This window comes from Erythranthe guttata, chromosome 4, assembly GCF_056151865.1.
Source record: "Erythranthe guttata isolate IM_541 chromosome 4, IM_541, whole genome shotgun sequence".
Lineage (NCBI taxonomy): Eukaryota > Viridiplantae > Streptophyta > Magnoliopsida > Lamiales > Phrymaceae > Erythranthe > Erythranthe guttata.
Genome location: NC_142536.1, coordinates 3,786,206 through 3,811,936, shown reverse-complemented (window position 1 = coordinate 3,811,936; position 25,731 = coordinate 3,786,206). Strand labels below are relative to the sequence as shown.

General features: G+C 34.9%; 6 protein-coding genes across 8 annotated transcripts; 3 read left to right on the top strand and 3 right to left on the bottom strand.

The window, feature by feature from the left end:
* Positions 1 to 389: 389 nt before the first annotated feature.
* LOC105956067 (protein trichome birefringence-like 38) lies at positions 390 to 3,395 on the bottom strand. The gene is made up of 5 exons (XM_088816512.1): positions 3,064 to 3,395; positions 2,161 to 2,338; positions 1,796 to 1,971; positions 1,557 to 1,715; positions 390 to 829 (listed from the first exon to the last, which is right to left on the bottom strand). The coding sequence occupies exons 1-5, from the start codon at positions 3,351 to 3,353 to the stop codon at positions 529 to 531; spliced, it is 1,104 nt and encodes a 367-aa protein (XP_088672638.1). The 5' UTR covers positions 3,354 to 3,395; the 3' UTR covers positions 390 to 528.
* A 2,612-nt stretch (positions 3,396 to 6,007) lies between these two features.
* LOC105957298 (cytochrome P450 714C2) lies at positions 6,008 to 8,844 on the top strand. The gene is made up of 5 exons (XM_012981231.2): positions 6,008 to 6,958; positions 7,083 to 7,309; positions 7,388 to 7,644; positions 7,723 to 8,077; positions 8,173 to 8,844. The coding sequence occupies exons 1-5, from the start codon at positions 6,658 to 6,660 to the stop codon at positions 8,596 to 8,598; spliced, it is 1,566 nt and encodes a 521-aa protein (XP_012836685.2). The 5' UTR covers positions 6,008 to 6,657; the 3' UTR covers positions 8,599 to 8,844.
* A 633-nt stretch (positions 8,845 to 9,477) lies between these two features.
* LOC105964419 (uncharacterized) lies at positions 9,478 to 16,061 on the top strand. Its single transcript, XM_012988958.2, has 20 exons — positions 9,478 to 9,685; positions 9,780 to 9,892; positions 10,010 to 10,085; positions 10,156 to 10,298; positions 10,692 to 10,778; positions 11,225 to 11,308; positions 11,461 to 11,668; positions 11,855 to 11,940; positions 12,149 to 12,380; positions 12,497 to 12,620; positions 12,844 to 12,980; positions 13,385 to 13,493; positions 13,986 to 14,028; positions 14,194 to 14,362; positions 14,515 to 14,585; positions 14,706 to 14,799; positions 14,955 to 15,164; positions 15,277 to 15,483; positions 15,571 to 15,747; positions 15,845 to 16,061. Exons 1-20 carry the CDS (start codon positions 9,668 to 9,670, stop codon positions 15,968 to 15,970), a joined length of 2,514 nt encoding a protein of 837 aa, XP_012844412.1. The 5' UTR covers positions 9,478 to 9,667; the 3' UTR covers positions 15,971 to 16,061.
* Positions 16,062 to 16,199: 138 nt separating this feature from the next.
* Positions 16,200 to 17,633, bottom strand: LOC105956078 (calcium uniporter protein 1, mitochondrial-like). The gene is made up of 2 exons (XM_012979902.2): positions 17,118 to 17,633; positions 16,200 to 16,944 (listed from the first exon to the last, which is right to left on the bottom strand). Exons 1-2 carry the CDS (start codon positions 17,514 to 17,516, stop codon positions 16,465 to 16,467), a joined length of 879 nt encoding a protein of 292 aa, XP_012835356.2. The 5' UTR covers positions 17,517 to 17,633; the 3' UTR covers positions 16,200 to 16,464.
* A 774-nt stretch (positions 17,634 to 18,407) lies between these two features.
* Positions 18,408 to 21,473, bottom strand: LOC105964507 (uncharacterized). 2 transcript variants are annotated; one of them, XM_012989047.2, is made up of 9 exons: positions 21,319 to 21,473; positions 20,730 to 20,861; positions 20,360 to 20,448; positions 20,098 to 20,233; positions 19,678 to 19,752; positions 19,348 to 19,469; positions 19,186 to 19,261; positions 18,981 to 19,040; positions 18,408 to 18,845 (listed from the first exon to the last, which is right to left on the bottom strand). In XM_012989047.2, the coding sequence occupies exons 2-9, from the start codon at positions 20,832 to 20,834 to the stop codon at positions 18,708 to 18,710; spliced, it is 801 nt and encodes a 266-aa protein (XP_012844501.2). In that variant the 5' UTR covers positions 20,835 to 20,861; positions 21,319 to 21,473; the 3' UTR covers positions 18,408 to 18,707. The 2 variants fall into 2 exon arrangements, with proteins under 2 accessions (XP_012844501.2, XP_012844555.2); XM_012989101.2 differs by lacking the exon at positions 21,319 to 21,473 and adding an exon at positions 20,952 to 21,067.
* An 888-nt stretch (positions 21,474 to 22,361) lies between these two features.
* Positions 22,362 to 25,569, top strand: UCH2 (Peptidase C12, ubiquitin carboxyl-terminal hydrolase 1). Of its 2 annotated transcripts, XM_012989258.2 has the most exons (6): positions 22,362 to 22,560; positions 22,835 to 22,878; positions 23,492 to 23,538; positions 24,257 to 24,303; positions 24,429 to 24,531; positions 24,609 to 25,569. In XM_012989258.2, the coding sequence occupies exons 2-6, from the start codon at positions 22,848 to 22,850 to the stop codon at positions 25,380 to 25,382; spliced, it is 1,002 nt and encodes a 333-aa protein (XP_012844712.2). In that variant the 5' UTR covers positions 22,362 to 22,560; positions 22,835 to 22,847; the 3' UTR covers positions 25,383 to 25,569. The 2 variants fall into 2 exon arrangements, with proteins under 2 accessions (XP_012844712.2, XP_088672637.1); XM_088816511.1 differs by lacking the exon at positions 22,362 to 22,560 and having other exon boundaries at positions 22,761 to 22,878.
* Positions 25,570 to 25,731: the final 162 nt, after the last annotated feature.

The following is a 25,731-nucleotide window of genomic DNA, read 5'->3' as shown; positions in this document are numbered from 1 at the left end:
ATCAATCGATTATCGATGGCATTAAAATTATGTTCTTATGAAACATTTGACAAAAATTTTATTGCAATTTTTCTTAATGAAGTATATACTATAAAAAATAAAAAAGTGAATTTGGGGCAATTTTCGTAATATAATTTTCACCTAATTATATGAGAGTTGGTGAAGAAAATGAGAGTGGGGTAGTGTTTTGTAAATATGCACATAGCATGATCATCACACTTTCACTTTGCTTCCTGGATAAACAAAGCTTTCCAGCTTTAATAATTATTTTCTCTACTTTTTCTATTATATATTGCACATGCCTCGTGTATTAATTAATTAATTATTATCTAACAAATTATTTAATGAAGTATAAAAAAAATATATTTTTTTTTAGGTTAAACAACAGCTCATGGTATAACAATGAAGCAAGTAAAGAAGCATATATATTACTATAAGTTGATCATCTTATTATTATCACATAAATTAATGTCTATAATTCCGACAAAAATTCGTCTATGCATGCAAAGTAAGTAATGACGCAACGAATTACGATCGGAGCTCGGAGTAGAGAATCGTGTTCCAGGTGTCGGGCACGCCAGCAAGGCACCAATGTGTGCAGTCCATTCCATGGAAGCCGTTGTACTTGCTCGGGTGTCCGTCTTTTCGCAGCTGCGACAAAAGAGTTATATCCAGCAAATGCACTGGTTTCGACGGTGAAGTGTTTGTGTTCAGTACTTGTTTCAGTACAGTCAGTGCTGATGGTGCGCCACCTGGATACGTTGTTCCGTTCACCGGTGTTGTTTCGTTCGAGCAATTTGTCGCCGATGGCTCGTTCCACTCTTTCCCACTGTCGTTCGTCATAAAAAAAATCAGAAGAAATTTAATATAGATAATTTTGTTACAAGAACAATTGCGACATTTTTTTTATTGTTGTTAATCGGCAATTATATTTGCGAAAGGAGAGTTTAATTGGCGGACCGCTATCCAGGTTTTCGGGGAGGGACTTTTAACAAACACGAAAAATTAGTGTTCGTATGGACCGGAAAAAAAAATCCCCAAGAATAAGTTGAAATGAATAAATTGATAATGCTTAATTTTTGCAATTAGTACCTCCTGTGTTATAATATCGAATTGCTTAAAAACTACCCTATGTTATTTATTCGCAAAAACCCTCTTATGGTTTAACCTTTTCAGCAATAATTAGTACCCATGTGTTAGGGGTTTGTGTGCCAAAATTGTAGGGGGGTTTCTGCCAATAAAATAACATATGATGGTTTTTTTAGCAATTGAATATAGTACAAGGGTACTAACTGCAATAAACCTAATTCCAGTGAGTAAAATTAAAATTAGGGTTTCACACTATTAATTACTTTTGAAGTTTGAAAATAAGGGGTTTTTTGTAATTTTTTTTAAATGGAAGTAAATATATAGGACTAATTAATTAAAAATTCCCATAAAAAAATAAAAAATTAATAAAATAAAATAGTACTGCATTAATTAATTAATCAACTAATTAATTAAATAAATAAATATTTAAATAATTAGTTAATTAATTAAATAATTGTAAAACTTACTGGTAATGGAATGGAGAGATTCCTTGGAAGAAAACTTTGGTTTTAGAAGGATTAATATCTGTTTGTACCCATTTTGCCCATGTCTCTAATCCTTTACGGAATGCAGCCATCCTATCCATATCCTTCACTATCTTCCCATTATTCTCAATATAATCCCACCTGCATTTTTATTTTTATTATTATTATTTTCCAATTTTATTAATTATTATTATTATTCACGCAAAATTAAATATACGTACGGTTGCTTCGGTCCGCTGCGGTACCACCAAAGCCAAGTGTTGAAGATCAAGACATCGGCTTGCTTCCACGTCTCTCCGGCTTTAATCGAGTCGAGATTCAAAACTCGACCGATCTTCTCGTTTTCGATGTCTACTAGATAATGCGTTAGGTATACTGAGATCCAAACGTCGTATCCCTGCATGCAACGTTATTCAATTCATGCATATTTATGTAAATTGTAATTAATCAATTAGATAATTTTATTGAATATTTTGTTTTATATATATATATATATATATATATATATATATATATATATATATATATATATATATATATATATATATATATATATATATATATATATATATATATATATATATACCTGAAATTTGACGGTAGAGATTGCGGTATTATTATTAGGGACGGTGATCATATTGGAACCGGGCACGGAGGATTGGAGAAGGCAAAGAAGCGATTGCCAATGATTGTCACTAACTGAATCTCCGACGAACATTATATGTTTTCCCCTCATTCTCCACAGAAAATCTTTCCCATCAAATCTGCAAACATTAATTTCAATTATTACAAATTAAAAGAATAATTAAATTAAAGAAACATTGAATATGTTAGTGTATAATTATGTTTCTTATTGTAGAGATTTGGTTGGATTAATTAGAAAATCTAGTCACACTGTAATTAGATATTATTTCATTCTTATAATACTTAATAGGTGCCTTCATTGGAGAAGAATATACAATTTAAATTTTACCTTCATAGTTTATTGATTAAGTATCGATTATATAAACAAAATACAAGTAATAGTCTCGATTTTGCGAATTTCAAATAGTTTTTTTTTTACCGTATAATTACATTAGGGCTTCTGATTTTTCATTTTTCTTTTTTCAGTAAAAACAAAAACAAATTTCAACAAGGTATATTTGTAGTAGTTGCATTCGATCGACACTTTTATATTTATTGATAAAAAAAAAACTCATTTAAAAAAAATCATGAATGTTGTAATAAAATTATTGAAATTTTATCATCACAAATATGAAAACTAAAAAGAAACCTAGGGGTTTTTGTGTAAATATTTAGTTGTGCGCGCGCAGACTGTACTTAAAAACGAATAGCCCGAACGTTTTATGCTAATGAAATTAACATAGATAAAATTTCAGCACTTCGAAATGCATAAATACACGGGAGGGTTTTTCATTTATTCGAAATTTAACAAAATTCAAAATGCAGATTATGTTCGGTAAATAATAAATAAATAAATAAAACGTACCGCGGTAAGTCACAGCCATTGGGTTGCCATCTGTACTTAAGATACTGATGATCTGGTCTACCGAACTGAAGGCACGCAAACTCCTTCCGAATCGATTTGCATTTCAACGAGTCGTAAAGCGGGTACGATTCGTCGTATACCCATTTCCCTTCATACAAATTGCACCCCTTTTGCTTCACATTATTAATAGTATTATTAGTATAAATAATTTCTGCTGAGCTTATAATAAACAGCATTGACATGGCAAGAACAAACATTACTACAAAATAATTAATTCTTTTTATCTCCATTTCTTTTTTCTTAACCTTAAAACTAAAATTAAGGTTGTCTGTGTTTGTGAGGATAATTATATGGAAGACTATGTATATATATATAGATACAAGAATTGAACATGGTGGTGAAAATAATAAATTATATATTACTGTAATAATATTTTTATTACAATATTGAAGTAATAGGATCTGGTCCAAAGGAATATAAATCTGATTAATAGGACAATTATAAATAAAAATGCAAATTGCATTTATGAATTATCAGAATTTGTAATCTGCCTAAAATTTGAATATGGTAATAAAATTTGAATATTCTGATAATTAAATCACATGCATAGTGCATGTATATATATAGTAGCTGAATTATTTATCTTCTACTTGAAGACAATCCAATAATCCATAGGAGGATTTTTTTCTATATTGGGTTTATTTAATTAATTTTATTTTTTGGTAATTAATTTAAAATTTGAAATGTGATTTAATAATTTCCAAGATTTATAGTAATTGGTAAATTAGAGTAGCTAAGAAATTAAAGATGAAGATCCACCATCCATGGCAATGGGGGCTGTTTGTCAGTCTGCACGTGCAAAGACACGTGCATGGGACGAACACCTTCACTAATTAAATTTGGGAATTGCTACTTACAGTTTCAAAATTGCTATTTGCGGTTTGTAACAAACCCCCCCAAAAAAATACTTTATCTCTCTAAAACCCTAAAACTTTCCAAAAAAAAATCCAAAAACTCCCTCAAAACGCATAAAAGCCCAACTTGGGCGCCCGAGTTGGGCGTTCAGTGCAAATTTTTTTTTATTTTTTATTTTTTAATTGAACGCCCAAGGCGAAAGGGTGTTCGTACACGCCTTGGGCGCCCATCTTGGGCGTTCGCACATTTTTTTGCGAAAAAAAAGGCCCTGCAAATCGATTTGTAGGGTTTTTTAACATGAAATTGGTTCCGTAAGCGACCTACCCAATGCATATTACACATTAAAGAATCGAAATACATCAAAAAATCGAAGCCCAACCCTTCTTCAAGCTTGATTTCGAATTTTCGATTTTTTTTTTTACTATTTGCAGTTTTGGGGGGTTTTTGGATATTTTTAAAAGTTTTGGAGAGTTTTGTTATAAACCACAAATAGCAATTTTGTGACCGTAAATAGCATTTCATTTAAATTTATACAATAAGATTAATTCTTTTTTTTATATAATATTTAATAATTTTATTCTCATTATATATTAGTGCCACGTAATATTGAAGAGTTCTTTCCCACGTTTGTTAGATTATATTAATTATATGGTTGGGCCTCACGGGTAATTTTCAACAATGGGCTTTCAATATATTCCCATTAATTCATCGATTGAAATGATATTCATAGTGCGACTTTATTTTATTCGAAAATTTTATTTAAAAAATCAAAATCCTCTCAAACCCCTTTTGAACTCTAGCATTGAAATGAAAAATCAGTGTCATCTAAATTAAATCTCAAGGGAGGTAGGTGTAATTTACTCCAAGAAAAAAGGGAGATTTGTGTAATATTTTAAACCCAAGGGGTGTATCTCTAATTACACATAACTTCAATGGAGGCAAGTGTAATTTACTGGTAAGTGTTAACTATCTATTTTAATTATCACTAAAAGCCGAACAATAAGTCAAAACAGATATTCAAATGTTAATTAATTTGGCTAATGAAAACAAAGTTATGAATCTTTTTGACAAATATAACATGTAAAATGTCAAAAACCATGATTATATACCCATTAATTATAAATTAATTACAATTGTGCACTTGTACCAATGGCTTGAAAAAGCAAATTTATACATTGTTTACATTAATATTTGTCGTAATTAAGAGCATTTAGTTGAAGCATGACAAACAAAGACCACAGACTTTGACCTAAACAAATTACTTTGTGTTCTTTAAAGGAAAGCAGACTCCATATATATATATATATATATATATATATATATATATATATATATATATATATATATATATATATATATATTATAATATTTTATAATTTTTTATTGCATCGTAAACTATATTGTATTGAGTATTCATCATATATGTAGATGTTTTAATAGATAATGATGTATTTAGTTGAGACATGCCAAGAAAGACCATAGAATTTTATGTGAAAATAAATATTTCTGCTAATTATTTTATTATTTTTAATTATCACATGTAAATTAAATAGTTACTTTGATATTTGCAAATGAGTTAGTCAGTTATGCTACACCGAATTATTTACATCGGGTGACAGTGAAAATTAACTAACTGGACAACTTTTTTTGACTGCTGAATCAAAATTCTACAAGCAATCATGTAATAAAAAGGAACTAGTATTATTAATTTATAGTATGCTGCAATTTATAAGTCATGCAAAATGACCTAATTATTAATATCATATATATTTATAAAAAAATACATGACCTAATTAGACTTTTCTTTAGACCCACAAGATAAAATTTGTGCCATCTAGAAACATTGTACGTAATAGGATATATCACTAACGAAACTTCGAATTGATTCTACATTGACGGCGTCAATTCACCACCATTGGAATTCTTGGTTTGCTATAATTAAGTACACCCGATGAATTTTACCGATTAGCATTTCTTTTAGGGTAAATTACGAAAACTTCTCTAAATTTGGGTTAAATTACGAAAAACACCCTCACTTATCTTTGTTTTCTGTGTGTTTGTTTACGCAATTTCTTTTATTCTAATAAATAATATTCCCCGAAAAATGCCGACATAAACCATGCATACGCCGACAGATTGATTGTAGCCATGCAAATGATTTAAATAATTGCTTAAACTTGTTATGATATATAGTTCATATTAGCAATTGAAGAAGTCTACTAACATCGCAGAATAACAAAAAAATTATCGTGGAAGGTATACCAAGCCCACCTACATTTGAGAGGCTACTCTTAAGGGTAGAATCGACATTTTTGGAAATATTTTTAAAAAACAAAAAGATCACTGAAAATCACTCTATAAGGGGGTCGGTTTAAGACGAAAACAAACACTGAGAAAGTTTGATAATTACGGATATGTGAGGGTGTTTTTTGTAACTCAGCCTAACTTCATGGGGAGTTTCATAATTTACCCTTTTTACCTTTTTTTTTTTTCTCTTCTAATTAAGGATGTGGAGTCAACAGTCGTTATCTTACCATTATTATGAAGTCCATAAAAATGTAGTATAAATTCCCCTAACTTACTAAACTTAGATCACCATCCCAATTCCCAACCATCAAATATTTTACCCCAAATAATTTAAAATTTCAAAGAGAAAAGAATAAAAAGTAATAATTAGCTATGGAGTTTGAGCTTCTAATGAAGGTTATTGGGTCCTTTACATTGATTACCATAGTTGGATTTTTTCTGCATTTGTACAATGTTTTAATAATTAAGCCGGAAAAGCTCCGATCGATTTTGCGGAAGCAAGGTGTCGCCGGACCACCACCTTTGCCGCTGCTCGGAAATATATTGGAGATCAAGAAGTCGAAAACTGCCGCCGCCGCCGCAGCTTCTCCGCCGCTCCATGGCGGACCACCGGCCAACCACAGCTGTGCCAAAACCCTATTCCCTTTCTTTGAGGATTGGCAAAACAAATATGGTAATTAATTAACTAACCCATAATCACTTCCAATTTGATTTAATTTCTTGCATGTTTTTTGTTCATCACATGCATGCATATTCTAATTAATAATTAAAAAAATATATATTAATTACGTACGTAGGCGAAGTGTTCGTGTTTTCGCTCGGGACGACACAAATACTACACACAACGAATCCGGACATGGTACGAGAAATAACGACATGCACGTCGTTGGATTTGGGGAAGCCGTCGTACCAAGCTAGAGAAAGAGGATCTTTATTGGGACAAGGCATCTTAACATCCAACGGTCCTTATTGGTCGCATCAACGGAAAATCATCGCGCCCGAATTATACATGACCAAAGTCAAGGTTACCATCTGATTATCTCTGGTCTAGTTTGCAAGTTATTATACGAGAGCTGACATCTGATTTTTTTTTTAATTATAGGGTATGATGAATATAGTGACAGAATCAACTCTTACATTGGTCAATTCATGGAAAAGTATAATTAGTGAAGCTAATAACAATGGAGGAATTGCTGACATAAAAATAGACCAACACATGAGAAGTTTTTCGGGAGATGTAATATCGAAAGCGTGTTTCGGTAGTAATTATTCGAAAGGCGAAGAAATCTTCTATAAACTCAGAGCACTTCAAGAAGCAGCTTCCAAGAAAGTCTTGGCCACTGGCATTCCTGGAATGAGGTAATGAATTAGAAAAAAAATATTTAAAATTATTAAATTAAATAAATATTTATTTATTTATTTACGTTTTTTCGGTAGGCATGTTCCGACGAAGAGCAACCGGGAGGTGTGGGCGCTAGAGAAGGAGATAAAGGGGTTGATATTGAATGTGGTGAAGGAGAGAAAAGAAGCCGGGTTCGAAAAGGATTTGCTGCAGATGCTTCTAGAAGGAGCCGAGAGCAGCGACCTCAGCCAAGAGGCGATAAATCGATTCATCGTGGATAACTGCAAGAACATATACTTGGCCGGTTACGAGACCACCGCGGTTTCCGCCACGTGGTGCCTCATGCTTCTAGCATCCAATCCCGGGTGGCAAGAGCGCGTGCGCGCCGAGGTTCTTGAAGTTTGCAACGGCCAAGTCCCGGATTACGACATGGTCCGTAAGATGAAACTGGTAAGTTTTTGGTCGAGGTGGTCATTTAGTATGTAACATTGTCGCTTGGCCCGTATTTTATTTTAATTATTTTTTTTCATGCTTATAATTGACAGTTGACTATGGTGATCAACGAGTCGTTGCGTTTGTACCCGCCGGTGACGGTAGTGTCGAGGGAGGCGTTCAAGGACATGAAATTCGGGGGTATAGACGTGCCCAAGGGGGTGAATTTGTGGACCTTCGTCCTTTCGTTGCACACCAATCCCGAGATATGGGGGCCTGATGCCTATGATTTCAACCCCGACAGATTTGCCAACGGGATCACCGGTGCGTGCAAGTTTCCGCACTTGTACATGCCGTTTGGGGTGGGCCCGAGAGTTTGTCTCGGGCAGAACTTAGCGCTCGTCGAACTCAAAGTGTTGACCGCTCTCATTGTGTCGAATTTCAGCCTCGCTCTCTCTCCGGCTTATGTTCACTCACCGGCTCTTAGTTTGGTGATCGAACCGGAGTTTGGGGTTGATTTGTACGTGAAGAAATTGTAGACGGACCCTCGATTATTTCGCGTGATCGAAGAGGATAAGATATTTATTTCGTTTTTCCAATATTCATAATTCATGCATCTCTTTCTTATTTATAGCCGCTGTTGATTGTGTTGTTATGTAATTCTGTGTTTCCATGTCTTTTGGGCGTAATGGGAATACATAAAATAAATTTGTCACTGACCTTGATCATTATTTAAATGTCTGATATATTTATTGTTTTTATGAATCGATATGAATTTCCTAAAATAGCAAAATTGAAATTTTACGAGTCGCAACAATGCTGGATACCGAGTTTTGATGATTCATGAGCAAAGCTGACGAGTTTTTTCATCGGGCCGTTTTTCTTGAGATAGAGTTTTTGTTCCGAACTCAAATACGGGTGTATGTAAGATTTAATTACGTCGAATTACTCCTATTGAGCAAATACAACATTCGAAAACCACCCAAAAAAAAGAAAAAGAATCTCTGAAATTGTAACACATTCCAACTTATTTTAAATTATATCGCTCACACATGTATTTCTACTTAATGAAAGTAGTAATGTGCTATTAAAACTCAAATAACCTTAATAAATTGAGAAAAATATATATAAAAAAAAAGCGAAAATCAATTAAAACCTAATTACAAATCTAAACCAAATATGTTTTACTTCAAATGCAGATAAATAAATAAATACCATTACTAGTAATGAAATTACATTTGAATTTTTTTTTCCCCTAAATTTTAATTTTCAGCTTATTTTTCTAGAAATATATTAACTATCATATTAATCTAGATTTAGACCATAGAAAACTTCAAATATTTAATTATTTATTATATATAAAAACTAAAAACTAAAAAATAAAAGATTAAATAAAGCGAATGTGGGCCGTGTTAATTGCATAATACAAGGGCGGGAAAACTAATTGGGTTGCTGAGAATATGTGCGCGAATTTATAAGCCCTAGAAATCAGCAAATTCACATTTCATTTGGCACACACAGTAAACACACACACACACACACACGCACAAAAAATCTCTTCATCGGACTGTTCATCTCCTCGTCGGAAAGGAGGTCGGAGATAAAGAAATGGAGTCCACTCTTAAGGTTTGTGTCCTTATCCTTTTTTTTTTGTGTGTGTGTTCTTCTGCATTAACTTTTGTTTCATTTCCATGGTTTTTTTTTTTTTTCTGGTGTGTAGGAATACTTCGGGTTCACGAAATTCCGACCGTACCAGAAAGAAATAGTGGAGAATATTCTGCAAGGGAAAGATTGCTTAGTAGTTATGGCCACTGGCAGTGGCAAGTCATTGTGGTAATTTTTTCTTATAATTTTCCCCCAATTTCTCTGATACTGTATCCTTACCCCCTGTTTGGTGACTGAAATTGGTCTGCTTTTTTTTTTTTTGTTGTTAAAACAATGTAATTATAGCTATCAGGTGCCGCCATTGATTACGAAAAAGACTGCTATAGTCATAAGCCCACTTATATCCCTAATGCAGGATCAGGTTTGTTTTGTGGGTTTTCTGTAATTTGTTGAATTGAGTAGGTTGTTTTTACATGATGTATTATGTTTAGGTAATGGCATTGAAGCAAAGGGGTATACGTGCCGAGTATCTTTCTAGCGCTCAAACGGATCGTAATGTGCATAATAATGCTGAAGGTGGTCGATATGATATTTTGTACATGACACCGGAGAAGGCCTGCATGCTCGCTGCCAGGTCGATTTCTAATTGTTTGACTTGCTAGTGAAATATAATCAAATTATGAATTTGTTCTATATATAATCTTATGTGGTGTGGCCCTGCTCGTCGAAATTCTTGTGTGAGTAAACTGTGTTTTTCCTTTACATGGCAATTTGCTTTCCATATGAAAATCGAATGCATTAGGTAACAAGTAACCCAAGTTATGGAATCCAATAACATATTAGCTATGATGCCTTTCATCATTGATGTATAGCTGCGGCATATATAAGTTTACGAGGGTCTCATCTTGTCCATTACTGTCGGCATTTTACTTTCTTATTTCTTGAGCTATCTAATTAGTTATTAGGCTTGTAGTTTGATCCTTCATGACCAACTAAATATCCTATGCTTTGGTTGATGCTATTGCAGTTTCTGGTCAAGATTACTAGATTCCGGGATTTGCCTATTGGCTGTTGATGAAGCGCATTGTATATCGGAATGGGGTCACAATTTCAGGTGATTTCATGCTTTAGGGAATGCATCATGACTATGTGTTTGCTTCTATTTCATTATTCTATAAGCTAAAATGATGTTGGTTGTTACATATAGGCAAAAGAATTAGACTGGCTATAGATTTGTAGTTCCTCCACAGATACTTAGGTTATGGCCTGAACAAAGAAAATGACGAGTAAGGTAGTGAAAATGCTAGGTCAAGTAGTCCGTTGTTTGGTTGGGGGTAAATAAATAACGAGTAAGGTAGTGTTTGCTCTTAACCCCAACCAAATAAATACACTATTTACCTAGCAATTCACTACTTTACTAGACTTAACGAGCATCCTGCAGAAAGTTTATTGACATGCACATCATATTGTCAATACAATTACCTAGTTTCCTTATGGTACTATATTAAGATTTTGGTCCATGAGATGTTTATCATTGTCCTAAGGTTTGTTTTTTCACAGGGTGGAATACAAACAATTAGATAAACTGCGCGATGTTCTTTTAAGTGTTCCATTTGTTGGATTGACAGCAACTGCTACTGAAAAGTAAGTATCAATGCATTTGAAGCATTTTATATGTCATATTCTCGTATATAATCATTCTAGCGGGCAACATTATTCAAACTTGTCTATTTTTGTTAATTCCAACTTCATTCAGTTCTAATATAAGCTTCAAATAAAAATGTTTTTACTTCCAGGGTTCGTGGTGACATTGTAAAGTCATTGAAGTTGCAAGTGCCGCATGTAACTATCGGCTCATTTGACCGCCAGAATCTATTCTACAGCGTCAAATCTTTTGACCGGGGTACTGCTTTTCTGAATGAGCTTGTGACCGAGATATCTGCATGTGCGGACAAGGCGGGTTCAACTATAATATACTGTACAACTGTCAAAGATGTTGAACAGGTCATTTCACTTTTCCCTCGCATTATGTATCTTTTTTTCCGCTTTATTTTGTATGCATAAGTTTACATGCAAAACTCATGTTAGACTTTGATTTTGCCACACCATGTTTTAAATGTATTTGTTTTTACGCCTACTATATTTGTGGTTGAAATTTTTAATGTTGATTATGTTTTATGTCGTATCTAGATTTTTGCGTCCCTCAAGGAAGCAAGAATTGAAGCTGGAATGTACCATGGACAAATGTCTAATAAAACCCGTGAGGACAGCCACAGGTTTAATGTCTTTACAATTTTTCTCTGATAATTGTGTTTTATTGAAAGTGATTAGTATGCTTGTGTAATTTAATATTCCGAGGGATTGCAAAAATCTAGCAATGTAGCATGTACTTCCAATACTTAATGCTTTTAAATCCTTACATCTTGTTTTGATCTGTATATCTCGTATCAGCTAAAAATCCTATAACTCTTGTGACTTGTCCAGATCATTTATCCGGGATGAATTTTATGTAATGGTTGCAACTATAGCTTTTGGCATGGGTATCGACAAGCCTAATATAAGACATGTTATACACTATGGCTGTCCAAAGAGTTTGGAATCATATTATCAGGAAAGTGGGCGTTGTGGTAGAGATGGAATTCCTTCATTCTGCAAGCTATATTACACAAGAAGTGACTTTGCAAAGGCTGATTTCTATTGCTCGGAAGCACACACCGTATGTTTTGGTCTTGAACTTCTTAACACCATTGCTTACTACATGTTCTATTTTTATAAATATCTTTGCATTACTCTATTTTGCATAAGTTTGTGATGTGTGTATGACTAAATCAGGCAGCCCAAAGGAAAGCAATAATGGAGTCATTTGCGGCTGCACAACGCTATTGTACGACAACAACTTGCAGACGAAAATTTCTGTTGGAATACTTTGGCGAGACGTGCTCATTTGGTAGCTGCGGTATGGATAATTTTTTGACCATTTCTTTTCTAGAGTTTCGCAGACCTGCTGTTTTTACCCCGTCATGCAGTCAAACTTGGTTTTTATGCTTAACTGCTTCTCTAAAATTGATGCTGAAAAAGGAAGAATGATATATTATTTTGGAGTTGTTTTCAGTTAATATCATGTGAGAAAATATGAATACTTCTTTGAGATTACAGTATGCTAAATGTGATATATGCAGGAACCTGTGATAATTGCACCAACTCGAAGACAGAGAGCGATATGTCTAGAGAGGCATTTCTTCTGATGGCTTGCATTCAGTCATGCGGGGGTAACTGGGGTCTCAATTTGCCTGTAGATGTTCTTCGTGGATCTAGAGTAAGCTTTTCTTCTATAACAGATAAATTCATCAACTAGCATAGCAAGTTAGATATATTTATCTCTGCGGTTGCATGTACTCGAGTATCCTTCCTATATGTCGGTCTCTATATATCTCAGCCAAGCGACTTTTTGTTATTGTCTATGGGGGTATGCGAGTGAGTAGTAAATAGCTTATTATTGACTTGATAATAGGCTTCTGAATTCGGTTCACTTTATTCTCCTATTAGTCCTGAAGATTAAAAGAAATTAAAATTGGACATCATTAATTTCCTTATTTCCGAACAAAACTATTATATTTCCAAATTTGAAATTTCTGAAAAGTATTGCTCAAGTGTCACGGATTGATCCTGTAGTTCTGTGCTTTGGAATTTGTTCATAATAACACCTCTTGTTGTTTGCAGTCTAAGAAAATCCTTGATGCCAATTTTGATAAGCTTCCATTCCATGGCCTTGGAAAAGATATGCCAGCTAATTGGTGGAAAGCACTAGCTTATCAGCTCATTTCAAATGGTATGTAACATGAATCTCACTTAAATCGAGGTGTGTCAAAGTGTATTTTTTATTACATCCTGGATTGGGGAAATCCAATCCTCACATCACCATCGAGTATATTGTTGGCCGTTTAGCCGGACCAGGTCATCCTATAACGAAAAACGATTGTTGCAACATATGCCAACAATCCCCTCCAATAATTGCTAAAAGTCTATGCCTGCCTTATAGGCCGAATCTGTATCTTTGGGTTTTGATAGCAGTTATAGGATCAGATGCTCGTCATTGTGCTGGAAATTATTATTGATATTTGATGGAAACGAAATGCAACTAAAATTTTTAAACTTCTAACAATATGGCATCCATGAGCAAAATTGTTGACTGTTACCCAACCACAACAATGATTGTTGACTGCATTGTTGTATATTGGTACTAATGATCCACCAGTAGATTATTTATTTCCTTTTGCTTCTTTGGATTGGATATTCACTATCAGTTTTACATTTGGTGCAGATTATTTGGTGGAGACATTCAAAGATTTGTACAAAACTTTAAGGTAGATTTCTTGGCACTGAATCCCCACCCCGAATAAAAAACGAAAAATAAGATGATCCTTCTGACGTCCCTCTTGGCAAGTTTATGGCAATATTTATGATGGAAGTAAGATAAAAGTTTCATACAAATAATTATTGAACTAGGCATTTCTGTTTTCATGTATCAGAGTTGGACCAAAAGGGATGCAGTTCTTGAATTCCTGCAACCCTGATTATCAGCCCCCGTTATATCTAACATTGACACCAGAGTTGTTGCGCGACGACACTAGCAAAGATGCAGTTGGTAATGGAGTTGTCAATAGTTTGGCGCAGCCTGAATTTGACAGGTTATCTCAGGTGGGGGTACTCTCCAGAGCCTAAGTTTTCTCCGCCTGCAATATTATGTTTGAATTGAAAAGAAAAATAACGTCTTTTTTCCTCAGTCATGTGCTTTCAGTTTTAATACTCATGTCTTCTTGTTGAATTATTCTTGTTGGCTCCAAACTTAGGCTGACGACCAGCTCTATAAGATGCTTGTAGAAGAGAGAATGAAACTCGCGAGAAACAACGGAACAGCTCCGTAAGTTCTTTCTTCTTATTGTCGTCAAGTACTGATTCTGCTGTATACTTGTCGGGAAGCATCTCATTGGATGGTCAAAACTTTGCTCTCTTCTGTATATTGATCTTATTTAACTTTCAGGTATGCAATATGTGGTGACCAAACATTAAGGAGGATAACATTGACGAGGCCTTCTACAAAAGCAAGACTAGCAAATATTGATGGTGTAAACCAGGTATATAACTTGCTGGAGTATGTTCTCCCTTGAAAACTTTCTAAAGGAACTTATGTGTTAAACCCTTTATTGAAAATGTAATGGAAGTGAATATTTATTCAGCATTGCTTGTGGAAAGTTGAGTATCTAACACCGCGATTCTGATTTTGCTGCAGTACTTTTTGAAAACATACGGTGATCATTTGCTAGAAAGCATCCAACGCCTATCACAAGAATTGGGTCTCTCCTTGGATGCGGAGCCCGTTTCAGAATCTCCAACGCCAAGTAAGGCTGCAACCCTCCCGGGAAATAAAAGACTAACACCTGCAAAGTTTGAAGCTTGGAGAATGTGGCAAGAAGAAGGCTTTACAGTTCAAAAAATTGCTGTAAGTCTCTAATATGCACTAAAAAATTACATTCCTTTCTAATCATATTCTGTAAAGTTACGTCTGATTTTATTTATATTTTATTTATTTATTTAATTTATTTATTTTGTAGAATTATCCAGGCAGACCAGCTCCAATAAAGGAAGAGACTGTGTTCGAGTATATTCTTGAAGCGTCACGAGAGGGGTGTTCACTTGATTGGGATAGATTATGTCTTGAGCTTGGACTAACTCAGGACATATTTGATCGCATTCAGAATGCTGTATCGAAAGTCGGAAAAGAAAAGTTAAAACCTATAAAGAACGAGTTACCAGAAGAGGTATAATTATATATTTCATATAGAGTATGGGGTATATGATCAAATATTTATTTTATTTTCTTATAATAATTGTCTGTAAAACATTAGGTAAGCTATATCCAGATAAAAGTCGGTTTGCGTATGCAAGAAATGGGAATATCAATGGGACTTGTTTCACCTAGCAAACGGCAAAAACTCGAGGTCCCACAAGTACAAGAGCCTGTTGTTGCTGTGGAGGCAACTGAGAATTCTGTGCTCGAGTGGCTTGCTAATTTCAAAGATGGGGTAAGTTTCTAGTCTGGTGTAAGGCTAAATTACAATGGTCTATTTTGTAACCCTTGTACTCGAAAAAGAATTAGATTATTGATGTAATTATATGCAGGTTTTGCTATCCGATATCTTGAAGCATTTCAATGGATCGACAGAAGAGTCGGTGGTTGATCTACTGACGAATCTGGAGGGTGAGTTTTTGATATTTAAAAAGAACAATCTTTACAAACTCATGTAAACATGGTGAAGATGTGCTTTGTTGTGTAATTATCACTTAGCAAACCGGAAGTTTGCGATACTCGTATATATGTGATTTTCTTTTTTCTTTTCTTTTTTTGTGGAAAATTAATGGTTTACGGGTTATTGCACGAGAGCGAAGAAAAATCCTTGGCACGAATAATATGGATGTTAACATGTCCTTGTAAAATTACATATTTGGCCTGGCAATGCAACTCAAAGTAGAAAAATAAATACAAATGCTTAAAACTATGAATAAATAATGTGAAAACAGTATCCAATACAAAAGTATATGTAACGCTAGAGTTAATTAGAATCATTAAAAAATAAAAATAAAATTGGGGCATATACATATATGCACTATATCAAAGAACAAAAACACAAATCTTTTTGGAGGATTAAAACGTAAATTGACGGGCTAAATTTATGCTACATTCGGTGAAATTTACATCCGTATGTGTAAATGAATGATGGATGTCAATCGTAAACTTAATATCAGTGCAAAAGGTCGTCTAAATTCAATTCCGCACCTATTTGCCTTCTGATAATCGCACACGAATGATGATGCAACTTGCAGTGTTTCTGAAGCTCCACAAATCTTCGAACATCGAAATTGCGCCTCTTGATGAGTTTCCTCTGCCTCGATAAAAACAGTCTCTTGAGAAGATCTTGATAAGTGGGGTCCCGCGAAGTGAACATGAAGTAGGCATAGCCGATGATCAAACCCGAAGCGGTGCTGAAGAAAGTAATGGGCTCCATCACATCCCACGAGAATTCCCAAAACGTGAGACGGAAGAAGAGCCCGATGTGTGTCATTGCTAGCCCGAGGCCCGTCCATAGTATCCGACGGACCTGCTTGTGGGCTAGCATGTCGATTTCGTCCTTTTGCTCTTGGAGCTTGTTTAGTTCGCCCTTTTGTGGGTCGTCTTCGGGTAGAAGAGCTAGTGGTACCGCTCTTCTAACCAAATCGACCACCTGCGAATTTAGAATCACAATTAAAGAGACGATTTATGCTCTTAGCTTCTCGTCGCTAACTAAATTAGTAAACGCGATCGAGAACGCGCATACCATGATTCCAACGGGTGAGGAGAAAAAAAAGTTTCGTATTAGTGATCGTCATTTGAGAAAGAAATCAAGAAAGGAAGAACCTTATCGGGATGAAGGTACACTTTGTCGCGGAAGAGCAAAACGACGCCGGCGTCGTCAAGAACTCTGGCGAAGGCGGCGGCCTCGTCGGCGGATTTAGCGACGCCCATTTTCAGGCACGAGTTCACAAGCTCGTCGTACGGTATAACTTCAGTGTCTTTAGTACCCATATTCTCCTTCAAGGCCTCCACATTCACCAGCCTCAGCAGCCTCTTCGCCTCCGCGTAACTCATCGTACCGCCATCTCCGCCGCCGCCGCCGCTCACGGCAGAGCTGCTGCAGTAACGGTGAAACGACGGGGCCATCATCGATCGAGAAAATTGGCTGCCGGAAAACAGAGCGGGCCCCAGCCTGGAATTAACGGCCCGGTTCAAGAGGTTGATACCCTGAGTTCTCCACATGTTTGATGAAATGTCCAAGAAAATTAAATTAGTTTGCTTGTAGATTTAATAATAATAATAATAATAATGTTATTATGGTTAAATGAAGTCATGGGTGAGTGAAAAATGGAGAAAATAAGAGAAAAGAGTGGGAAACAAGAAGACCAAGAAAGAGGTGGGGTAACATACTATAATTATACCGGTATTAACGGTCGCCTTATGACCGTTTCCCACCTTCACTATGTGTAGTTTTCAAGAAAATAAACTTTGGAAATGAATAATATATTTTTAGGATAAATTACGGTCACCCCTAAGCTAATGTTAAATTGAAAAAAAAAAAACTCATCATGTTTGTATAATTACAATTACCTCCATTAACTATGAATTTTCTTACACGTCCACCCTTATGGTATTAAATTCAACATAATCTTCTAGATTCCGTGGAATGTTCTAACTTCTATAGTTGTACTCGTTTTATGCAAAAAATGCAGCTTTAATACACCACAATCTGATATGTACAAACCAAGACACACATTTTATGATCATCTTGTTTCAAAATGTAGAGCTCGAATGGGGTAAAACGGGTACAAATTGGAGAATATTTCACATAATATAGAAAATCCCACTAAATTTGACACCGTAAGAGTGGACGCGTAAGAAGATTTATAGTTGATGAGTAGTTGTAATTACCCAAACATGAAGAACTTTTTCGCAATTTGACATTACCTCTGGGGGTATCCGTAATTTACCCATATTTTTATTCAATGTTAATTTTATAATAGAATAGTCGTACTATAGATTTGATCAACAAAGTAAATACCTGGCAAATACTTTTTTCACCCACAAGTCTTTTGAGTCATTGAATCAAACACCTATATATGCTTCTTTGTGTAATAACATATTGCTAAAAACTGAAAATCAAACTTTAGTAATAATATTTAATTAATTAATATCACATTATAAACTTAAATGTTAGAAGCTTTTGCTTTAGAGATAAGTTTCACATTGATGCAAAGTGAAACTTTCATACTATTACAAGATTCTTGCTTTATCTATACTTTAGAATTGGAATTTTGAGGATTGAGGTGCTTCTCATGGAAACAAAGTAAAGGTCGGAAACCCGGAAAATTCTTGATGAATTTTTGGATCTATGTTTATTTTCGAACTCCCCGAAGCATTCCGTCGATATTCACATGGTAAAAGAAGTACTATCTATTGGCTGTGTCTTGCCTTGCCCAGTGTTTTGATCATACCTCTAGCAATTTTCCAGAACCAGAACAAATTCATTATAGCCATAGCAGGTGGTACTATGAGCAAGCTGTAAAATCCCATCGGGTACACTTGCTTCACCTGAAACATTAACCGAAAAAAAAAAAAAAAAAAAAAAAAAAAACTGTCTCATCTTCAACAAGAACATCGTCGTTAAAACTTCGTTGGCAGAGGATTTTCAGTGATTTTTACTTTAAGCGGCGAACGCATACTCACCTGATCAAAATAGGTAAACATGTGGTAGAAAAAGAAGACGAATAGAATAACCCTAGCAACCTGGGGGTTCAAAAGTTTACGTGTTAGTACGACTTAATCGTGATGTGCAGTCAAATTAATAATAAAATAAAATGGAGTAAGTCACATTCGGAATACATTAAACTTGTTATAGGATATTCTAAAAGTTTAATAAGGCGGTACGTACCAACCACCCCAAGAACAAAGCCACACCATTGTAGACGTAAAGCTTAGAATTCTTTAGGCCGGCAACATCAAGATACCTGAGTGTGTAAGAAGAAACGAGTAAATAGATAGTTTTTAAAAATGAAATAAGGATGAAATTAGAATAAATTATTTCTAAGCTTACCATCTAAGATTAACAAACGGAGTAGTGATTTCAGTAAAGAGAACCATTAGAATGTAAATATGTGCTTGACCGCTCAAAAGGGATTGTATAATTGAATACATGGAGAGTCCGTGATGTATCACCTAGCAAAATAAATAAAATAAGCAAGATGAACACCGCTCTTAATTTATTTTGAATAGAAGGAGAAATTTATAAAGTGTTTATGATATTTTCATCTGTATATCCATATTCGGAAAAGTAACTGCAAAGAGAATAAAATTGATCGGAGAATGAAAATTCAGTAGCACATGCATGATAAGCACTAAAGTTGGTAGGGATACATAAACTTACATACTCTGTACCACCTAAGGCAGGGTAGTAATAGAATATCATCGCCAAGTCTGATAGAAAGTAACCGATCGAAACCTGTATCGTTAAGAAGGGAGAAACATAGGTGTTTTAAAAGCATGTTCCGATGAAACATAAAAGTACGATTTTCAAAGTTGTAAACGAAAGCTGACTACTGGCAAATAGATAAAGGGAATTGGTTCTTAAAGGAGATTGTTGATTTTTCAAGATTAACGAAAATAAGAGACAATCTTCTATTTTTTCGAGTTTTATAAGCAAAATAAAAAATAAACTACTCTAATGTGAGTGAGAAAAACCGATTAAACTAGATTATACAATTTTCAGCTATTCCATGATGATAAAAACCAACAACTAACAAGAAACATCAACCAAATTTTCTCTCTGCATTTGTACTAAACATACCCCCAAAATTGTGTCTGATAAAATCGATGATTTATTGATCATCAACTCATCTTGAGAATCATCAAAAAGGCCCGAAGCTAGCAAGAGATATAGAGAAATAGATGCCGCAACAATGGCGTGGAAAGTGGAAAACCCCCTGGATAAAAAAGTCGAACACTTATTCAAATTTCAGAATGCAATAGCAATCGTCAAACTAAGGGAACTTAAAACTTAATTTGAAAGTGAAAAAAAACAAAAACAAAAAGAGCAAAGAAGCAATTACCTGTTGTTCCATTCTAGTTTTTGTTTACTGTTAAGCTTGCCATATTCCTTCACGAACGAACCGCTGATTACACCTGTTAAGCCATACACCTTCAACGAAAAAAGATGGATCTCTTTAAAGCAAGAGTTTATCAGAGGTATTTCGCCTTCGAATTTCCAAAGAACATCCCAATTTTAGAGAGAATAATTCTCAATCTTGTTCGATTTTGGGGCATTCCTTCCCCTCGTATCAAAATCGCCACAAGCATCATTCAAAATCATTTTAAACCAACTAAAAACATAAGCCCCAACAGTTAACAAGAAGTAGAAAACTCAACAATTAACGAATAAACAATCAAAATTGGATCACTTTGAAAAGAAGGAACACTTACAATTCTGCACATGAAAATACCAGCCAACATCGACGAAAACCAGTGCAATGCTTTGGTTTGAGTGGCATGACCCGCATTACTGATCCACCCAACACCTATCTCCATAGCCCAAATCCCCTTTTTCTTTTCTCCCTGCAAAAATTAAGTCCATTAAAAGAAGAAAAAAAAAACAATCTATGAAAAGTAATTAACGTTCGCATAATCAATATTAAAACAACGCACCCTGTTTAAGTTTTTTTACCAGACGAAGAAGAAGCAAACGTATAATGAACAAGTATATGAAGAAGCAAAAATGGGGGAAAATGGAAGAATGGAGAATCCTAGTGAAGAAGGCAAATGAGAACACTTATTACGGAGGCGCGTGTACCTATATACTACTATTATACAAACTATTATACAAATCAACAATAAAAAAGTAATAAATAATAATAATTGCAGAATTCATTACTTCCCTACGGGGCGAGGGGTGTAGTAAATAGCTACAAAAGGTGGTGGAATTTTGAATATTTTTTGATGCTTTAGATTTGATTACCCTGAAAAAAAGAGAAAAAAAAAGGATTAGGTTTCCGTGAATTGATTGGCATTTTACCTCTGGTATGAGTGTGTACGGCGGCGGCGATGGTGGTGGTTGGAGACTAAAATTCAAAACTGGGAGCGGAAATTGCTGTTGTTCAAAAGTATGCAGGCAGAGAGAGAGAGAGGAGAGAGAAAGAAGAGAGAGAAAGAGAGTAGAAAAATGACAAATGGGTGTGTGTCTATGGTGACACAGAATTTGAGCTGACTTATTGGTCAACAAGCCAACAGTTTGTTACTCTTTGTTTACCATTCAATTTCAAATTATAATAAATTTCACAATATTTTTTAACAAAATTCTACCTTAAGTTGATTATACGACTCAAATTACGGCCACCTAAAGTGAAATTAAATAAATAGATTCGAAGAAGTCGATTACTCAGTGCACCTGTACAGTTTGGCTGTTAATTCCTTCGTTACCCAGAAAAGAAAAAAAAAAGTCGATTTCAATTTTAAATTAGCATATGAAATTTTAAACCACGACTTTTTAAAACTAATTATAGTAATGGTTTGCTTATATTGTAATACCACTTTTAATACACCATTTTAAATAATAATAAATAATAATGTGAATTTATAGTTGGTGTTTCATAATTATAATTTGCACTACTTAAATGATTTATAATTGGATCATCCACAAGTTAACTTGGGCCTATACATATTCTTTGGGAGGCCCCCTTACCTTTGAATGGTCACAAATCACAATATATGTTTTCAATAGTAGTTAATTTAAATTAAAAAAACAATTCTTATCAAAAAGAAAAAAAGACGATTGTTTAAAAAAAAAATAGTAATAATAATATAAATTGAATGCTATTTATGGTTACAAAATTATTATTTGCGTTTTTTTGCAACACCCCAAAACTTTCCAAAAAATTCAAAAAACCCCCAAAACTGCAAATAGAAAAAAAATGAAAAATGAAAGTAAGCTTGAAAAAGGGTTGCGCTTCGATTTTTTGATGTAATTTCGACTCTTTTATATGTAATATAGCAATTCCCGAATGTAATTAATCATTTTGCTTAGCGATGGATTAAACTGAAATAATTGAGTTCTAAAACGAATTTATATTTAATAAAATCCGACTGAAAATAGACCCGACCCACTGATATCAAACAAACCCGACCCAAATTCAGTGTCGTCACCACACCCCACAACTCACCACCAAAACCCATCGAATTGCCTGAGTCTGCAGAAACGAAACCCCCATTCTCAAGTACTGAACAACCGCCGCCTCCGCCGTCCGTCGAAATCGCCTAGGTATGTTCTCTTCACTCCCGTCAATAGTAGAATTGCAATAGTTGATGTTGATTGAAACGAAAAAAAGCATGGAGTACGAGGCAGCTGTATTTTAGCAACAGTAATTTTTGTTTATGGTAAATTTCTTTGGTTTCAGTCCCTTTGTGTATTGGTATGCTTGTAATTCATGACATTTTTTTTTCTGTATTTCAGTTGTGGGATTCTGAACGGTGTTTTGGATTGCGGTTTTACACTCGAATACCTAATTTTGGAATTCTCGTAATTTTTTTTGCAGTGGATATAAAATCATGTCTTGGTGCACTATCGAGTCGGATCCTGGTACGTATTGATTTGCTATATTGATGCTTGATTTTGTATGTCTGTTTATTGAATTTGAATGATAAATGGGTTCATCTCCTTTGAAAATAAAAAAAATATAGGGTGAATTGAAACAAAGAAAGGAGAGAGATATAGCTAGTACACTGTGTGGTCATAAATACTTGAGAGGAGTGATTCAGATATTAAACATGGTTTTATTTTTGGCTGTTTAGTTTAGCATAATATATTGCGTATGGTTCAAAGCTCATTTGGAACCAGGATGTAGAAGTTTCGTATTTGTTTGGACTTTTGTTTTGCATGTGAAGATGGTGTTACCCTTTTGCATGTTGTTGTGTTGGAGAGTGGTATATGTTCGGTTGTTGAATATCTTCATTTAAGATGGTAAATATGCCGAAATTCCCTATGGGGCACAAGCATGTGTGTGTGTGTGTGTGTGTGTGTGTGTCTATATAAACATATTTGTTTTTCTTTACATAGCTTAACATGTTTGATACTTGCATGAACTGTTCCACACTCTGAGATACAAGTTTCTCCTTGTAGTATGTACTTGGATTTCTTTTCAAGTTTCCCGATAGTAAACATGCATATTATCATGTTTGTTCTTGCACTGCAGGTGTTTTTACCGAACTTATACAGCAGATGCAAGTTAAAGGCGTTCAGGTACTGTTTTACTGAGATGTCCACTAGCGCTTGGTGCACTAGGATTTGGTTTCATGGTGTACTTCATATATATCCAGTTCAAAATGATGCATAATGAATAAAATATGTTTTCCTTTCTCCACTTTTTATTATTTCAAACTCAAGCGGTTGGTAATCATGCTTTTTACTAAGAGTAACTTGGTCGATGGTTGCAACCAAGGTGGAGCTCTACCTTTTGTATAGTATATTATCTGTCCAAATTTGGTATACTAGGAATGTAGAATGTATCCTCTCTGTAGCTTTTGTTCTCTTGAGCATTATAAGGTAAAACTATTCAGAGAAAAAAAATTAATTGGATAATTAACTCTCTCTGATATGTTGCTTTTACAAGGCTTCATTCTATATTAAGAAAATTGATGACATTTTTTTTAGTTATTGAGAATCCGACACTGAAGTAGTATACCAAATCCTCCCACATGTAGCAATTTTAGCCTGCTGGCAGTTGTCCATTGACTAAAGGAAGATAAGCTTTACATCATTGATATTCAACGTAACTTTCTGCAGAACCATTGTTTAGATCTCTATCATTTGGCTGCATCATCTAATATAAGCCTGATGTTTTGGTCAATGGAAGTGAGTATAGATGTGGAGCTAATATGATGGCTGCCTTCACTTTTTGTAGTTTTCCTATATAGATTGTTCTGAACAGGTTCTCATTTCATTTAATATGCTGAAGCAGGTTGAGGAACTGTATTCATTGGATCTCGATTCTCTGGATAGTCTGAGGTAAATTGATTAGTCCACGTCATTCTTTTATCTCCCCCTTCCGATAAGTAATGCCTTCTTTCCCCAAATTTCAGCTCATTTTCGTTGCTTTTGCATTTATTTTATTTTTCTTGTCTCATTTACAGGCCAGTGTATGGGCTGATATTCCTCTTCAAATGGCGTCCTGGAGAAAAGGATGACCGTCTTGTAATAAAGGATCCAAACCCAAACTTGTTTTTCGCCAGCCAGGTAAAATTATCCCCCGCCATAACTTCCAATTGCACATAATAAATATCCTACTCTTTAAACCTCGCTGCCAATTGTAGGTGATAAATAACGCCTGTGCAACCCAAGCAATCCTCTCAATTCTGATGAACAGTCCCGAAGTTGATATTGGGCCAGAGCTGTCGGCACTCAAAGACTTCACCAAAAATTTCCCGTCCGAGCTCAAAGGTCTGGCCATCAACAACAGCGAAGCAATCCGTACAGCACACAACAGTTTTGCAAGGCCCGAGCCATTTATACCTGAAGAGCAAAGAGCATCTGGAAAAGATGACGATGTCTATCACTTCATAAGCTATATACCTGTTGACGGTGTACTTTACGAGCTCGATGGGCTTAAGGAGGGGCCCATAAGCCTCGGTCAATGCTCCGGTGGTCAAGGTGATATCGATTGGCTACGTTTGGTACAACCGGTTATTCAAGAGCGTATAGAGAGGTACTCGCAAAACGAGATAAGGTTCAATCTGATGGGAATAATAAAGAACAGGAAAGAGATTTATACTGCCGAGCTAAAAGATTTGCAGAGGAAGAGAGAGAGAATTCTTCAGCAGCTTGCGGCTTTGCAGTCGGAGAGAATGGTTGATGGAGGAAATGTGGAAGCGCTGAATACGACACTTTTGGAGATAAATGGTGGGATCGAAAGTGCGACTGAGAAGATACTGATGGAGGAGGAGAAGTTCAAGAAGTGGAGGACTGAGAATATTCGGAGGAAGCATAACTATATTCCTTTTTTGTTCAACTTTTTGAAGATTCTCGCTGAGAAGAAGCAGTTGAGACCTCTCATAGAGAAGGCCAAACAGAAGGCAAACAAGTCGTGAACTGAGTACTGATCGAATGAAAATGCAGTTTTGTTAAATTTGACATGTTAACTGTAAAACTGTTGATGATTTTGATGCGGTGATTTCGTTGTTTGGATATTTATCCGAGAGGATCTCGTAGATTCTTTATTACTTTTGCTTACTGTCCCTTTTAATGATACCTCCGTTCGAAATTTATTGTTCACTATTTCTCGTGTCAGCCCCAATTCTTGCTGCTGCATAGAAGTATAAATTTTTATTTTTTTTCGTATTTACTTGTGAGACCAACTTTGACAAGATTTGGCCTGTTTTCAGTTACAACTATCGAATTTTGCGAGTAATAATTCATCACTCAAAAAAGACCAAGCAC